Here is a 17,452-nt window from a genome sequence, read left to right as displayed (position 1 = left end):
GAACCAGAGACATTTCATCTCCTGTAGGCTTTCCCCCAAGATTTAGTTTAAAAACTGCTCTGTCACCTTTTTGATTTTAAGCGCCAGCAGCCTGTTTCCATCTGGGGACAAGTGGAGACCGTCTTTTTTGTACAGCTCCCGCTTGTTCCAGAAACAAGTGCCTAACAAACTTAAACCCTTCCTCCTTACACCCTCGTCTCATCCACACATTGAGACTTCTAATTTGTGCCTGTCTCTCCTGCCCTGCACGTGGAACAGGTAGCACTTCTGAGAATGCTACCTTGGAGGTCCTGGCCTTAAGTCTCCCACCTAGCAGCCTAAATTTTTCCTCCAGGACCTCACGACTGCATTTCCCCACATCGTTGGTGCCAACATGCACAACCACTGGCTCCTCCCCAGCACTGTCTATCAGCCTATCTACTACACGCGTAATGTCCACTACCTTCGCATCAGGCAGGCAAGTCACCATACGGTCAGTATACGGTTTTGCCACCCAGCTGTCTACTTGCCTAAGGATTGAATCACCAACTACCAAGACCCCCCCTCTCTCCCTGCCCAGGGATGGTTCCTTGGCACGAAAGGATACCCACTCACCAACTGAAAAAGTAGTCCCTTCTGAGGGCGCATTACCCTTATCCTCAGCACGGTGCCCTTTTCCCTCTTGACCCTCATGCTCCCTGGCAGCAACGGGGCTACCACGTTCAGAGTGGGGCTCATCTAATACGTCCCCGAGAGTCTTCTCCAAGTGCCTGACTGTCTCTGCTTCTCCAGGTCAGTCACCTTGGCCTCAAGGATATGAACTCGTTCCCTGAGGACCAGGAGCTCCTTGCATCGAGCACACACCCAAGACTTCTGTCCTGTGGGCAGATAGTCATACATGTGACACTCAGTGCAAAACACTGGAAAGCCCCCACCCCCCTGCTGGCATTCTACCTTCATGATAGCTTTTTTCAAAAATATACAGTCCCCTTTTAAATCCTGTTTGTTTATGTGGCTCCCCTTCTGGAGGGTCTACTTACCTTATTGGGAACACAAGGAAAATAGGGATCTGGGTTCCTGGTCCTTACACAGCCTCCAGGCTAAGAGCCACAGGCCAAGAGCCCTTTAGCTCTCGCCCTTCGGCTCGCGCCAAAGGCTCGTGCCTCTGGCAAGGCGCAGCTTAATAATGCAAAGAGGGTGGGGAACACAGCCACTCCTAATCAATCAGCAAGCATCACCTTCACCTTCAGCCCACTCAAACCAAACCGACAGCAGTTCCCCAGCAACCACAAACTGAGAATTTTCAAGGTATTTCAAGGTGGTCTCCCATCCAAGAGTTGACCCTGCTTAGCTTCTGAGATCTGATGAGATCAGGCTTGCCTGGACTATCCAGGTCATGGTAAGGGGTCAGTTTTTAACTCTCTGATTCCTTTGAAGGCAAATGAATTTGCAGTGCTTTATCTTTAAGACTTTGGTAGCACTAGGCTTACAGCCAATTTTATCCTCCATGTTCAACCCAGACTTTTGCATACTTCAAAAGCAGTTTCTTTAACACTGCAGCTGTTTTTGGTCACTTTTGCTGTTTCCTTTTCCTATTGATTTAGATAAGAGAAAGAGCAAAAGCCTGTGCAGCTTAGATGAATTTCTCCTGGCTTGATCCTTTGTCCCCTGGGCTGTCCCTGGTTGCATGGACTACACCCCCTCCCTTGACTGGTCCAACTGCAGGTGGCTGGGTGGTCAGGATCCACCTCATCCCTTGCCAGATCTGTGCCCTTTATGAGTTGGCCATCCTACACACTTGGAGACCAAACATAACTTTAAAAAGATAATTATGGTGAAAGAATTGAGAAATATATTGAATCCACAGACTTCATGCTGGATTTAGTCTGGCAGGAGATCTGACATGAGCAGGCCATTCTTTCTACCTGAGGAATTATTTCCTGTCCATTACATATAAATAAATTGATCAAGATGAGGAGCTTTGTTAAGTCTGTCTGTAGCAGTAGAAAAGAGCAAGAATCCAGTGGCAGCTTAAAGACTAACAATGACAGGGTAAGAGCCCCATGGTGCGGAGTGGTAAAGCTGCAGTACTGCAGTCAGAGCTCTCTGCTCACGACCTGAGTTCGATCCCGGCGGAAGCTGGGTTCAGATTGCCAGCTCATGATTGACTCAGCCTTCCATCCTTCTGAGGTCAACAGGAGCACATTCAACCTGTGCTAAAAGCACTGCACTGGCTGCCGATTGCATTCTGAATCAGTCTCAAGATGCTGGTATTGACCTTTAAAGCCCTGTGTGGCTGGGGACCTGTCTATCTACGGGAGCACCTTTCCCCACATGTTCCCCAGAGAGCACTGCATACAGGAGCTTAAAATCTTCTCTGCATCCCTGAACCAAGGGAGGCCAGGCTGAGTTCCACCAGGGCCAGGGCCTTCTCTGTGGCAGTGCCAGCACTGTGGAACACCCTCCTGGAGATTAAAGGCCCTCCTTCCCAGTTCTGCAGAGACTGTAAAACACAATTATTTAAACTTTCCTACAACATTTGAGATGAGAGAGAGCTGCCACCTCTACCAACAACTGAGCAATACCATCTGCTAGAAACTGTAACATCTTCAAGGACCACCGATGGTTATAATGAAATTCTGAAAGAACTAATCTGAAATTGAATTGCGTGCTGAAGAATGCTCTGAAATCTGCCTGTTATTCTTGAATAGCAACACGAAGTTGTGTTTTAATAATTTTAGTACTGTATTTTTTAAAATGTTATTTAATTGTTAGCTGCCCTGAGCCCACTTGTGGAGAGAGTGGAATATAAATCTAAGGTAAATAAAATACATAAATACATAAAACAGTGAAGAAGTGAGTCAACACTTCTATGAGGAAATAGTATGCAGAAGAATTATATGTTTTCAAACCGGATGGTGTTTTTCTTCTCCTCTCAGGCTGCTTTGGCTGCGTATGACTTGTGTCTCGGCTTCACCATCCAGCAGTGCTTCCTCTCTCCGTTCTCTGATGCTTCACTGTCCTCTCCGTATGTGCTGATCCACCATGGCTGTGCGGCTAATGCTCATGTCACTCTGTCAAGGTCTGAGCAAGCAGCCCGGGGCCATGCATTACCTCAAGGGTATCAAGAACGTCAACGAATGAGTTTTGTGCTCCAACCCATCTTCAATGACTCCATTCAGTTCCTGCACTGCCACCTGACGCTCTGCAGTAGGGAGCCTTGGGACCCCACCAAACCCAAGGGCCCAATCCCTAAGGTCTCTAACTCATCACATTAATGAGTGGCTGCTGATCTCTAGTAGATATTGGTTGGCAGGACACTACCCTTATCTAGTGTCAGTGTTATCAGCCTTACTGCTTCAAAAGACAATGTCCTGACTGGTGAGGTATTGGAGAGCCTTGATTCTAACCTGCTCTTGATCTTCCCACTGAAGGGTGATACCTAGAGGAGATGAGAATGAAGCTCCTTGGATGGGGTGAGGGGAAAAGGTACTTTGGATACAATTTTGGGTCCAAAAGCTCTCCTGCTAGCTTGAGGTCTGAGATTGTCAAGGGTCGTTTTCGCACTCACCTCCAGCCGGCGCGACCCCCCTCTTCACCGCGCAGTATCTGCGCGGATTTCGCACTAAATGCCGCGGAGCAGCCTTTTGCGCCGGAAACTCCCGTCGCAAAAGCCGCTCAAACATAAACCGCCAAAAAGCAGTTCCCGTTTGAGCGGCTTTTGCGACGGGAGTTTCCGGCGCAAAAGGCTGCTCCGCGGCATTTAGTGCGAAATCCGCGCAGATCCTGCGCAGTGAAGAGGGGGGGTCGCGCCGGCTGGAGGTGAGTGCGAAAACGACCAAGGAGAAAGGCAGGCAAAAAATATTTTAAATAACTAAAGCGTGATGAGAGGTTATCTATGATCAGCCTGTGATGTCCAGTGCTGTCCCTGCTGTTGAGGATGCGGCACTCTTTTTTTAAAGCAGATTTTTGTTTCAGTGCCAGTCTGAGAATGAGGCCTGCAAGGAGGAAGAGGAACTGGCCAGTGGACGCTTCCGGCGCACCATCTCGAAGCCCATCATGGTGACTGTAGAGCTTCCACCCAGAGCTGCAGCTCCAAATCTGAGGCCAGGTAAGAGCTTGACATGAATTCTGGTTTTGAGTGGGGAAAGGGAGGCATCACAACCTACCACTTCTACTTTCATACTAAACTGACTTGTACTAGTGGTGAGGGCTCTCCAGTAAAACCAGGGAGTGGAAGGAAGAGGCCGTGACTCCTCCCGGGTGTAGACCTGACAGCAGGGCTTTTTTTGAGCAGGAACCCAGTTCGTGCTGGCTTAGCATCAGGTACTGTGTCCTAATATGCACTGAGCTCCTGCTGGGCTTTTTCTACAGAAAGCCCTATTTGAAACAATGGTAACATCAGGGTGTGTGGCCTTATACGCAAATGAGTTCCTGCTGGGCTTTCTCTACCAAAAAAAGCCCTGCCTGTAAGTATCTAGAAGCCACATCTCTATAGAAGCTCATTCATGAGTTTGGTCCCACCAAACCTGAAACTGAGACTATGTCAACAGCCTCTAGGCTGTCTGCGCTGAAAAGCAAAGGGGCCATGCTGACTGTAGAATTGAGCCCTATTTTTCATGGGAGGGGGGCTTGCTGCTTGCAAATCTTCCTGTTTCCTTCTTAACTTTATCATACTTTTCTGTAGATAATTTCCTGCTCAACCAGCAAGGAAAGGTACTGAAGGATATAAACCGCTCACGGAAGTTGCAGCCTGTCCCAAGTAAGTAATATATTGCACTATCTTACTTTCTCCATTTCCCTGAGATTGGTTCTAGGGGCTGGATCTGAGAAGAGTGGACTCAAGTTCTCTTGCATTGTCTTTAGAGCTCTGTATGTGGTTGGATGTTGTCAAGCATTGTATATTCATCTTCTGTTATAGTACTTAGATTATAGAATTGATACGAACCCTGAATTAAGCTAAGGCACATCAAAGTAGCAACCCCCACCTTTCTTCTTTCGCTTTCACTAACAAATGCAGGAATGTCCTCTTTGAAGATAAGACCTCCTGGGACTTGTTCTCAGGCTCAGCCAGACCTGAACCCAGGATGTGCTAGCCGCAAGATAGATAAGGAACCTAGCGTGTGAATTTCACATGTGAATGTAGAATTGTTTATAGAACCTTTGATGTGCCATCTTAAAGCCTATATTCTACTGTTACAAAGTATCAGTTCCAATTTCTTCCCAGCTCGGATGAGCCACATGGATTACCAATAAACCAAACTTTGTTTCAATATTCAAGGACTGGTTATTTTGAAATCTCATGCTTGACAGACGTGCAGAGGGCACGGCACTAATGTCACTCTCTAAGGGGTCTCTCTTCCTGTTTCTGAAAGACTGCTGGAACAGGAGCAAGAGCCCTTACCCTGAGTGAGCCCTACTTAGAGCACTGGCCCATCTGACCCAACAAAGCTGAAACTCTCCATGTTAAAACACAATTCCGACTATGTAATGAATATATAGTATAAAAATACAAAAAGAGTATCAACAATACACAACATATCAGTCATGCAAAAAGTTAAAACCTCATAAATTCTGCAACGCTCCTACTGTCCTTATGTGGCCTAAAGCCACTATATTATATTCCAGTGCAATATTCAAGGAAAAGGTCCAACGGAGAACCAGTCCACTTATCAAGCCATTTCAGATCTCTAATCCTTCTTATAGGGACCAATCTTGTATATAATGTGTAATTTTCTAGGTCCAGTAGTGCCAAAAATTATTCAATCATCAACTGTGACAGTCCAGAATTCCTAGCTTTCTTTAATTTTCACTCATAATAGCAGGAACGCCATAGTTAATACATTCCTCGTCAGCAAAACAGGCGTTTGTATTTTGATACTATATATTCATTACATAGTCAGAATTGTGTTGTGTGGTTTAGCATCTCCTCAGTGGTCCCGGCAATACTGTGAAGCCATCTGATCCAACAGCATTTGCTAGATGTATTAAGGGAATGAATTTTCTCCCTCTGTGTTTTTCTCTACAGTTACAGCTGCCCCACACCTAGAGCTCCCAGCAGTAGTTGGCATAGCCTTCTCAGCCTTTATCATCGGCATCTCCCTCACTGGTGGGCTCTGGTTCATTCATTCCCAGGCAGGGAGATGTGAGGCTGCCCGCAGTGCCACAGGTAACCACTTATTTCACACAAGCAACCCAGCTCATATCTATGTAAGCATAGTTAATATGTTCTTCCAAGTTTTGCCTAGTCATTTTCTTAACTGGAATCACTCCTATGCCTTTGGTAGGAGCGAGACCACAACACCCTAACCTAATATAGCTTTGAGAGGGCATTAGGGATTTGTATTAGGCACAGAAAGCACAAGTGGTTCTTCCATGCTGTTCAGTGAGACGACTTCTTTGCCTGCTACATTGAGTTCTGCGTAATAGATCCCTTTGTAGCTAAGTTCTAGTCAAGGTCAAATGCAGGGAACATGGCCTTTAGGTGATCTGTGACACAGTTGCTTGGACATGGTGGCATGGAAACGCCTGGACTTAGGGCCATGGAGGGGGTATGGCATTGAGTAAATTTTTTGGTTAGTATGTTATGGCAAAAAAAAAAAAGTATTGTCAATATTTTATTTGAATAATTACATTCCCCCCCCCCCCCCACAAGGGCAGATAGACAAAACAATAGAAGAACAAGCCAAACAGTTGTAGTAGTGACAAGTCAGGGACAGTAAGAAGGGATGTGAGTGCATTTGGAAAGGTTGATCCCCATCTATGGTCACCTCCTTGTTCCTGATTTACACCATTAATGCAGTTTCAACTTTCTCTGAAACAGATTCTAGAAATTCGCTTCTTATAAAAAATGAATCAAGGTATCATAATCAGGGCTTTTTTGGCAGCAAAAGCCCGCATGAACTCATTTGCATATTAGGTCACACCCCCTGATGTCACCATTGTTTCACACAGGGCTTTTTATAGGAAAAGCCCAGCAGGAATTCATTTGCATATTAGATCACACCCCCTGACACCAAGCCAGCCGGAACTGCGTTCCTGTGCGTTCTTGCTCAAAAAAAGCCCTGCTCATAATTATGAACTATATGTGACTAAACCTTGGTGATTCACACTGTTGTGCACAGCTGCATGCATTCCTACATAGATTGCTTCCACATGGCAGCTTTGATACAGCTTGGCATTCAAACAGGAAAGGGCTCTTTGGGACAACTGAATGTTGTCCCCAACTGTCTGCTTTCTGGGGCTTCCCCTGCTTTGTTCTGATCTTCCCCAAATCTGATTCAATATGATCCTTTTGAAAACACCACAAAGTGTGTTTGCATGCCTTGTGTATATTTTTAAATATGCTGTTCACTTTGGCTTTATTTGCTTGCCTCAGTCTCCCACAGCCCCTGCTTTGTTCAAGTTAGTTCCTCTGGATGTTATAATGTGCTGGATTTGCAAAAGAGCAAAAAGGTATTGGAAATAAATACTCCAAAAATGCAGAATATATTAAAGTTTAAATTCCTAGTGGAAACCAAGAGCATGCTATTAGGTGTTCTGCCTAACATTTTTTTAAAAATAATTTTATTGTTATATATTCCAACACCACTACACCTCTGTGAGAGTCCCAGGCCATAGATACATTATAATATTCCATATATTTATAATTATTAACATTTCATCCAAATACAACTCCATCCCTCTATTTAAACTTCTTATCCATTCATATCCTTATTAACCAACCAATCGTCTTAAATTGTTTAAACTTTTCCAGATACCTCACCATCTTTCTAAACCAGCCCTCCTCTTGTTCCCTAACCTTTAATCCATTCATTCTTCGTATCTTCATCGTTAAATACTCCAATATTATTGTATTATTCATTTTATCCCTCCAGTGATCGTCAGTTCCTCAGCTTCTTTCCAATTCCTTGCTATCACTTGTCTTGCTGCTACTAACATCAAATTAATCCATTTACTATCCTCTTTTGATCCTAATCCCACACCATCCAAATTAATAATTGCCATTGCTTTAGATATACTTATTTTTCTTCCCATAATCTTTGTAATCTCTATGCCAACCTGAACCCAGAATTTTTTCACTAAGGGACAATCCCACCACGTGTGACTGAAAGTTCCAATTTCTCCACATTTCCTCCAACAATTTTTACTCCCTGATTTAGAAATATAATACATCTTAATGGGTGTATAATACCATTTCTGTATCATCTTCAATCCCTGCTCCTGCATTAACCTAGATGTTGTAACAAAGGGAGGTAATCTAAAAATCCTCTCCCAATCTTCATCTAAAATTTTATCTTCAATATCTGTTTCCCAATATTCCTTCAAAAATTCTCTCGGGGATTTCCCTGTACCTAATAAAATCTTATACAATTTTGAAACTATTTTTGACTTATCTTCTCCATACTCTTTCACCAATTTTTCAAAGGGAGTATTAATTATTTTACCAATATTTTTAAGTTCTTCCTCCTTCAACAATGAGGAGATTTGACTTTTTAACAACCAATTAATATTATTCAAAATATTATACTCCTCTTTCTTCACCCCATCAGTACCCCAAACCTCTTTCAATTCTCGAATCGTAATCCTCTTCAGTTTATCTCCTACTTCCTTTGACAGCGATCCCCTTAATGGAGCAAATTTATCATAATACCACATTTTAGTAATAGATGATATCTCCGGAGCGAGTTCTTTTTTCCACTTCTTCCATACCCTACTGGGCCCCATAAAGGTTGATAATTTATCACCTATCTTCTTCCTCCTTTTCGTTCTATCAAATAAACTTTCCTTTCCTCCTACTACCTCTAATTTTTCTTTTTCTATCCCATTCAGCTCTTCTCCTAACTCTCCCTCCAACCAAGTCATTAAGTGCCTTAATTGATATGCATCATAATAGTAAATTATATTGGGAATCCCCCATCCCCCATCTTTAATACCATAATATCTATGCCTACTAGCTGTCCTTGGTTTCTTTGATGCAAAAACAACAAACAAATTACCAAAATTTTAGAAGGGATATTTAAATACCTGGTGACAACAGCTAAAACTATTTATGCAGAATGGAAACTCAGCTTTTCTTCACCTTTAGAAGATTGGGAAAATAAACTTTCTGAATATGCAGTAATGGTGAAATTAGCGTATTTGAGAAACAGCGTATGTGAGAAACAAATTAAGAAATTTGAGGAGATGGAATGTGTATTATGCTAGCAGGAGACAAGCTTAAAAAGTGAGAAAATACCATATATAAATGTATATTAATGAAATAGAAGTAAAATTAAAATGTGTTCCAAATGCAATATCCCAACTACAAATGGGTTCTTTATATGAGATACATAGTAGATGTTATTTTACACTGAGGTATACTATTTATCTGTTAAAGGTTCTAATGAATGTGTAGAAGTGGCAAAAATATGTTCTGTTGAATACATAGTAATGATGAAACCACTGTTGTAGTCAAAATAGATTAGTTTGAAACTTTTTATGAATAATACCTTAAAATTATAATTAAGGAAATGATTGTCTTTGGCAAACATAATTATGTTGTATACCTCTTTTTTTTTTCTTTCCCCCTTTTTTCTGTACCCCATTGTTTTTCTATTTTGTTTAAGTTCATCTGAATCACAAGCTTTTATTTTTAAAAAGCAAGTTTCTAGCTATCTTTTTCACTGAGATAGCTCCATAACAAAAGAGCCACAACCTTTAATTTTAATAGATTTGGGACTTGGATGTTTCAGAGAGGTGAGTAGTAGATAAGGGTACCCTATCATCATCAAGCCACATACCAAAGTGACAGCTGCCCCCCACAAACAAAATGAATACCAGCTGTTTCCTATGGGGGACTGTGACAACTGTCCCTGATGGGAGGCTAGTGATATCCTGATCCACCCATCCAACAAATGCCAGATGGTTCCTATGGGGGAAAAAGAGGGGTCAGCTTATGCTTTTGGTGTAGCCTGCTTCATATTGTTTGGGGAAAGCATGCTTTGCAACACAGACATTATTTAGAGAATTGTGGAGAAGCAACTGTTCTAAGCTGACATAGTTTGGAGAGGAGACATACCCAATGGATAAAACGATGGCTTTAAACTGAACACAGCTAACCTTATACCAGTAACATGTCCCTTTAATATTGGTTTGCATGTTGATACAACTCTCTGGGAGTCAGTAAAGCCATAGAGTTTTGCCTGAATCCTAGATCCTTGGTTTGCCATCCCCCACAGTTATTTATTGAGAGGATGCTGTTGTGTGTGTAAAACTTGCTATTTTGAACTGGTTTGTGTTTGCAACGGGTGAGCTTTTCAAAAACAGGTGTGTTGTAATTCTAGGAGATCCCCACCCGGAGGTTGGCAACCTTAATGCTGGGCATTTGTGCAAAAGCTGTGCTTTGGGGGGGGGGAGGGGACTATGTTGGGGGTGTTAAAGGTTTTTCAGTGTCTCTGTGTGTTTTACAGGGGGGAAAGTGTTGCAAGACAAGCATGACTAGTTCTGCCACCCATTCTAATAACACTGCCCCATTAATTATTAATTGCAAACACCTATAGTTTCTTATTCACTCTTTTCCAACATTACATCCTATTTTTCTAGTATGCAAGGATGTGCTTTTTGTTTTGGCAGCCAAAGTTAGATTCTCCAGTCTGGAGACGGGCAACCTCCCTGAGTGCTTGCAGAGAACAAGAGGCTGTCTTCTTAATTGTCTGAGAACACGCCACTAAAGATACTAGAAAAATAGGATTTAATGTTGGAAAAGGGTCCAGGCAAATAGGTGTGAAAAACCTCAGTTTGAGACCCTGGAGAGCCGCTGCCAGTCTGAGAAGACAATACTGACTTCGATGGACCAAGGGTCTGATTCAGTATAAGGCAGCTTCATATGTTCAATACTCTATTAGCAATCCTTACAAGGTTCCCCTCATCTGATGAGGTGAACTAGTACCAGAGAACAGGGAATGCAAAAGATGGAATAAGCAGCTTCATATAAGCAATCTAGCTGGTTGTTTTAGAGTAATTCCTAGCCAGTTTCAAGTGTCTCCACACCAGGACTGCTGCTTTTGCAGTCCTAGGATTGCTGCTTTTGCTTTGCCTTAACGCTTACTTCTGGAAAATATGCATACCCTTAATTTACATATGCAAACGGCTGCTCAGTGTTTTTATTCACCAAGGTGCAGTAACCTTGCATTTGATATTCTTCCCTCCCCACCAGATCCTGAAGAAGCAGCAGTTCCAAAGCCTCTGGCTATCCCCTCAGTTCCAACTGCAGCTGGCTCCGCACTTGGTTCTCCACCTTAAGAGAATTCTACTGAACACAGGTATTTGTTGGCAGGAGCAATGGAGCTCGGACAAAAGAAAGGCAAAAAAGAGCAATAGTTTTTTTTTTTTTAAAGTGAACTCTATGCCAGTTATTTCAGTTTACTAGAGATTAGTGTGAACGCATATTTTAAAAGCAGTAATTTCCTGCTTTTTAGTTGTTTTATTTCTTTTCTTTAACTGATGCTCATATGGCCTTAACATTTCCTGTCTCCTAGAGGGCAGTGTTTATGCTTTGTTCCCATCAAGCCATTGGGGAACTGTGCCTTTGCACATTTTTTAAAAAGTCACCTCTTTCTGCATGGCTGGGGAGTGCTCCAAATATGTAGGAACACTTTTCCCTTGTGGGTGGAGTCTGCCTGATTCTTTTGACACTACCTGTCTTTTCTTTTCAGACTTTTGTACTTTTTCTTTAAGTAGAAGACACCAGAATCTTAACACTCATAGGATCTACTAGTAGCTGTTTTGGGGGCATCCTTTGTGAAAATGACTTTTCCACTGGAACATGCATGTCTTTTCATGTAACTCCTCTATACAATTGAATGAGGCTTGAACACCATGGATCATACTTGCTAACATTTGGGCTGCTCATAACATACAGTAGTTAAAAAGCATTGGACTGAAAAGTGGCCCTCTGCAGTTGTTCACATTTTAGCTTAAAAGGCTTTCTTAGGGTCACTTGTGAAAACATGCCTCACAGTGCAGCATCAATTTGATTTGCAGGTTTCTTCGGTGGAAACAGGGTGGGAGATGTGCAAAAAAAAAGATGCAGAAAGTGAGGATGATAATGGAAGCTGTTTCTTTCTGGACACACTACTGTCTTTTTTTCTTTTCAGGCTTTTGTACTTTTTCTTTAGCCAATGGCCAAATACCAGTTTCAGTGAACCTGCTTGTACCAGGCTGAATCCTCATGGCTTCAGACTTTGCTCAAGCATTAGTTTAAATGTGTAATTCTGGTTGCTGATGGCAGTAGGAGGGGATAGTTACTTCATAGAGACAAGCTTCCTGGAGAAATGTCACTGATTCTTCACAGCTTTACCGCTCTTAACCTTTGTTCATGGCAGTGATGATTCTTCACAGCTTTACTACTCTGGTGGCTGGACACCGTGGACCTCTTCTCCTCTAGTCTCTGCAGAATTGTGTTGCATTCCACTGCTGTATAACCAATTTGCCATCACTTTGCCCTTGCCAGCAAATTGCTCAATTATACAAGGCCCTGCAATCATACTTATGTCTGTTTCAGGGATTGGGGCCAGGGGGAGAGTGGGCTTGGTTGATGGTGTTACAGGGAAGTGTAGACAAAACATCTCCAGATTGGCTCCCTATCTGATTATTTTAGTCTGGAATGCAAGTATTAATTGTAATGCACCTTATGAGTACAGGCTGAATTTGACAAGGCAAGATCAAACTTTGGCAGACTCTTGTCACACTGCAAATTGTGTTGCCTTTTATTAAACACCTGTGCAGCCTGGCTGTAAAACTGTACAATGCCTCCTTCACTAGACATCAAGACTGCTACTACTTCAACACTTCCTGTGTCCATGTAGGCCAGATTTGGCAGGGCAGGCTGTCAATATCTTTGCTGCTGTCCTTCCGAGGTTGCAAGGAGAGAGAACAGCCACTGGTTTAATTCAAGTGTTATTCAGAAATCCAAGCTCATCCTTTCTTCTGCACTGAACATAAGAGAAGCCATGTTGGATCAGGCCAATGGCCCATCCAGTCCAACACTCTTTGTCATACAGTGGCCAATATGTGTGTGTGTGTATATACACACACACACACACACACACATACATATATATACTGTGGCTAATAGCCACTGATGGACCTCTGCTCCATATTTTTATCCAATCCCCTCTTAAAGCTGGCTATGCTTGTAGCTGCCGCCACCTCCTGTGGCAGTGAATTCCACGTTAATCACCCTTTGGGTGAAGAAGTCCTTCCTTTTATCTGTTTTAACCCAACTGCTCAGCAATTTCATCGAATGCCCACGAGTTCTTGTATTGTGAGAAAGGGAGAAAAGTACTTCTTTCTCTACCTTCTCCATCCCACGCATTATCTTGTAAACCTCTATCATGTCACCCCGCAGTTGACGTTTCTCCAAGCTAAAGAGCCCCAAGCGTTTCAACCTTTCTTCATAGGGAAAGTGTTCCAAACCTTTTCCCAAAAAAGTTGCCCTTTTCTGCACTTGTTTACAGTCCCTACATAAATGGGATGTGGCCCATTCTACCCATAAATTACACCTCTCATCTCATCTCCTTTGGGCAATTGGGCCACTAGCTTCCTTGTTGAAGTTGGCAGCTATTTTGTAGACCTACCATTATACACCCTTCACTACAAAGCCGGGTCACAGAGCATCTTCTGAACCTTTAGTTCTCATAGATGCTAATGGAGTCTTGTTAATGCCTGATAATGGCTGAAAAAGCCTAGGTCACTACAAGTGCAATCCAGAATTCAAAGAAGTACTTGATTCATAAGAGGAATCTTGTCAACAATGGCACTGAGTTAGCTATTTCACATCTCTCTCCCTGCTCCTAGAGCGCACATTTTGTTCTTTTCCTTCTCCCAGTGCCTTTAAGAGCCCTCCCTCTTTGTCCCTGCTCTACAAAGGCTGGAACCACAGAGTTATTAAGATAGTGTAAATAGTTTATTGTTTTGTTTTTTTAAAGTACAGATATTTTTGTACAATAGTTTGTTTTAAAATGGGCATGGGCTAGGAAATAAAGTTATATTCTGAGAAGCAGAGAAGGGATACTGATACGTAAGTACACTGAACACATAATTTAAGAAACAGCTGGACTGTGAAGACAGTTCCTTCTAACACAGGAAACAAAAATTCATGGCAGCCTGTATATTCCTTTCGGACAGCTAGCAACCTATTGTTTGCCAGTATTTGGTACAGGGCAAGTCAACATACAGTGTACCACGGGGCCAAGTCTACGGTGAGGGAGAGGGAGGGGTTGAGACTGCTCTGCTTGGGACAGGCTCAGCATAGATACAGCTCCGTTCAATAAGCATCATGCAGCATTAAGGGCCCCATCCCTGGCTTCATTTCAGTCTTTTGCTTCTGGCTTCCAATCAATCATGTATTTTACATGTTAATCTCCTACACGATGGCAGTAAAGAAGGGCATATTTGCACCTGGCACAACCATCGAACTCGTGAAGGTTTGTACCCCTGCTTTTCATGCCTAATCTACAGCAGCTGGGGAATAGGCTATATAAAATGTTCTTACCTTTTAGGGTGAATTTCAGAATCTGTCTCATAGGCACTAGGAACACCTTACGTGTTTCTGGATAGTGTTGGGTTTGATGTGGCTCTTCAGGATCAGCTACACCCTCTACCTTTTTTTCAGATGAATTCCCAACACAGAACAAGACCGTAGTGTAATTATTTTTAATCTATCAAGAGTGTAATCAGTCTTAATATATGTGTCCAAAAAGATACCACCTAAATGAAACACTGCCTGTTCTTTCCTTTGATCCACTAACTTTGTCCAGGTACATTCTTTCTAACCCTGCCCCCCCCCCGCCCCCAGCGCTCATTCCAGTGTTTTCTACCAGTCAGCCTTAAATTTGGTAAAAGTAGTAGCATCCCCCTCTCATAATAATCCATTGTGCAGCGGAGTGGGGGTTAGATGGGATGGGCAGCAAGCCAACAAAACACTGTGCAGGAGCCTTTCTGGAGCAGGTAATAAATGCTTTTTCTACTAAGTTAATCATAATGTTTAGACATTTGTAACAATTAAAATGAGAACTGATTTATGAAGACAGGCTTGGGGTCTAAGAGAACTCAGAGCTGGTTCTTGACCTAGACTGGCAGTGGCTTGAATTCCACTGAACATTTCCAACAAGTTCCTTCCACCCACCCCCTCAAAAAAGTTCCATCAGTGTAACATAATTTCCCCATCTTCCTGGCCCCTGACCTTCTGCTCCCGGAAGACATGGGGCCACCCATGAGTAGTGGCGACGGAGGGGTTGGGGGGGGGGGGGAGAAGAACCAGTGAAAATCAACCCCCTTCTACCAGCAGAAATTATCAACAGGATAGCCGCCCTGAGCCTGCCCCGGCGGGGAGGGCGGGGTATAAATAAATTTTTATTATTATTATTATATTATTAGGATCCAACCCAACGTTGCATTATAAAATCTAACACTGGCTTAGAGAATTGCCTTGCATGCTATAGGGGGGGTGGGGGGGTTTAGCTTCTGCCTCACTCCTTGTTCCGTGCCTCACTCCAGGTTCTCGGTATTTATACCAGTGGCACAACGTGCCTGTGCAAACACAGGTAATGTCTTTCTTCTCCCCTGCATCACACTGCAAAAACAATGAGGAACTATTGTCATAAGGTCCATTCAATATGTACCCGCCACTGCCAGCTTTCCTGTGGTTTAAATCTGCTGAATTATTATTTCAAAGCTCTGGGACAATTAAATGCATATTTATGTAGTGGGCAGTACCAGCACTATCAATCACCTCCACTAGTCTGAAAATGCTACTATCTGCTTTCACCCCATTGTTTCTGTGATCAAAGGCTAAATAAACCATGCATAGGAAAATAGACTTGTTTTCTTCTAGCCCCTACCTCCTTTCTACTCTGTCCTTTGGGGCATACTATACTTGTATCTTGTGCAAAAGGGCATGGAATAGGAAGGACAAGCCAATTTAGTGTAAATAATTAACAGCATATTACCCAGAATTATTCACAGTAGTTAACTCAGCATCCCCTGCTTCTACAGAACTGTGGCACAAGAGAAGGGAACAGATGCATTCAGGATCTAGAATGACGAGAAGTCATATCAGAGCTGGGAGGATGAAGCATGCCCAAGCCCAGCCTAAACACAGCACCACATTGGTTTCCCTCCACAGAGGAGGAAAAGAACCTATTAAAGTGCAAATTGAACTGTGTCAGTTATCTGTAAAAGAGCACACACACACACACACACACGAGCACTGCCTCTGTCTTATCCTGCCCAGGAGCCTGTCCTGGGGGCCAGGCCATTGTATAACACTGACTTTGCCAGAGAATATTTTTTTCAGCATTCAGTTCCTCATGACACAATAATCTTCAGCCAATGGCCACATAAGGTTCAACTTTTTCTGATCTTATTATTGAGAAAACTGAAGGGAAACAAATATATCCCAGAGAAGTCACAGCAAAAGCAGAGGAGAGGTCTGTGCAAACTTATCTTTGATAGAAAGAAGTATGCTTCTGAGAGCAGAATGTACATATGCGCACATTTCTCTGCCTCCCTTTGTTTCTATCTTCCTGGATACGCATGACTTCCCCTTACTCCAGAGCACAGAGTGGCTAAAGTATTTGGCACTTTAGTTTGGGAAACAACACTTGTACAAGAGTAGCTTGCAAAGAGAAATGAAAAGAGAAGAAGGCCCATAAGAGCTACTGTACATAAGAGGAACCGGCTTCACCATTTACAATCTAATTCCTGTGGCTAATAATATAATCCCAAACACATGACAATGGCAGAGACCCAATGGGGAGCATGGTGGTGCTGAATCCTCCACTTCGTGAACTTCTACTAATTTGTGGCATCTGGCTGGGCAGAAAGCCCCTGCCCCAAACACAGGCCAGCACAAAGATGCCTGGGAAAGTGCTTCTGTAATTTGTTTGTCTGCTCCAATGTTTTATGCTAATATACGGTATGTACCATAGCAGCCGTTTGTGTTGTATTCTGTGTTTGGATACTATGCAAGAGGCCTGTGCTTCCAATACACACTTGCCCTTTCAGAAGAAAATTTAGTTAATGACTATTTTTAAAAAGTAGCCTTAAGACAGCACTAGAATTTATCCAATACGTTTTTCCTGCTGTCTGAATGAAAAGTGGATTATTTTTCAAAGTCTGAAAGTCTTAAAGAGCACAACAACACAACAGGGTTTCAATAATATGAATAGTTACTGCTGGGTAGTTTGGTAGAGGACAAGTGGTAGAAATTTTACTTGAGTCATTGTTAAGACTAGAATAAACCTAAAGTAAGGTCAGAGTCAGTAAACTGAGTAATGTGTACTTCACATTATAATTCCCTAAACTAAAACAGGCTGAGGAAGGATGCTTGATATCGTCTAGCAAACACATTCTTTCCCCATTTACTCTACTGTAAATCTGACCACTAAAGTCAACGGGAATTGCTCCAGGTTTAGAAACAGTAGGAGAT

General features: G+C 42.8%; 1 protein-coding gene across 1 annotated transcript in view; it reads left to right on the top strand.

The window, feature by feature from the left end:
* Positions 1 to 11,262, top strand: part of LOC132573019 (transforming growth factor beta receptor type 3-like) — a 39,544-nt gene extending 28,282 nt beyond the window's left edge. The window contains exons 10-14 of the mRNA XM_060240678.1: positions 2,919 to 3,236; positions 3,958 to 4,090; positions 4,667 to 4,741; positions 6,008 to 6,148; positions 11,177 to 11,262. Of these exons, the coding sequence (XP_060096661.1) occupies positions 2,919 to 3,236; positions 3,958 to 4,090; positions 4,667 to 4,741; positions 6,008 to 6,148; positions 11,177 to 11,262 (753 nt within the window). The remainder of the gene's footprint in view (positions 1 to 2,918; positions 3,237 to 3,957; positions 4,091 to 4,666; positions 4,742 to 6,007; positions 6,149 to 11,176) is intronic.
* Positions 11,263 to 17,452: the final 6,190 nt, after the last annotated feature.

The sequence above is a fragment of the Heteronotia binoei genome, chromosome 5 (genome assembly GCF_032191835.1).
Source record: "Heteronotia binoei isolate CCM8104 ecotype False Entrance Well chromosome 5, APGP_CSIRO_Hbin_v1, whole genome shotgun sequence".
NCBI lineage: Eukaryota > Metazoa > Chordata > Lepidosauria > Squamata > Gekkonidae > Heteronotia > Heteronotia binoei.
This window is presented reverse-complemented; position numbering and strand designations above follow the sequence as displayed.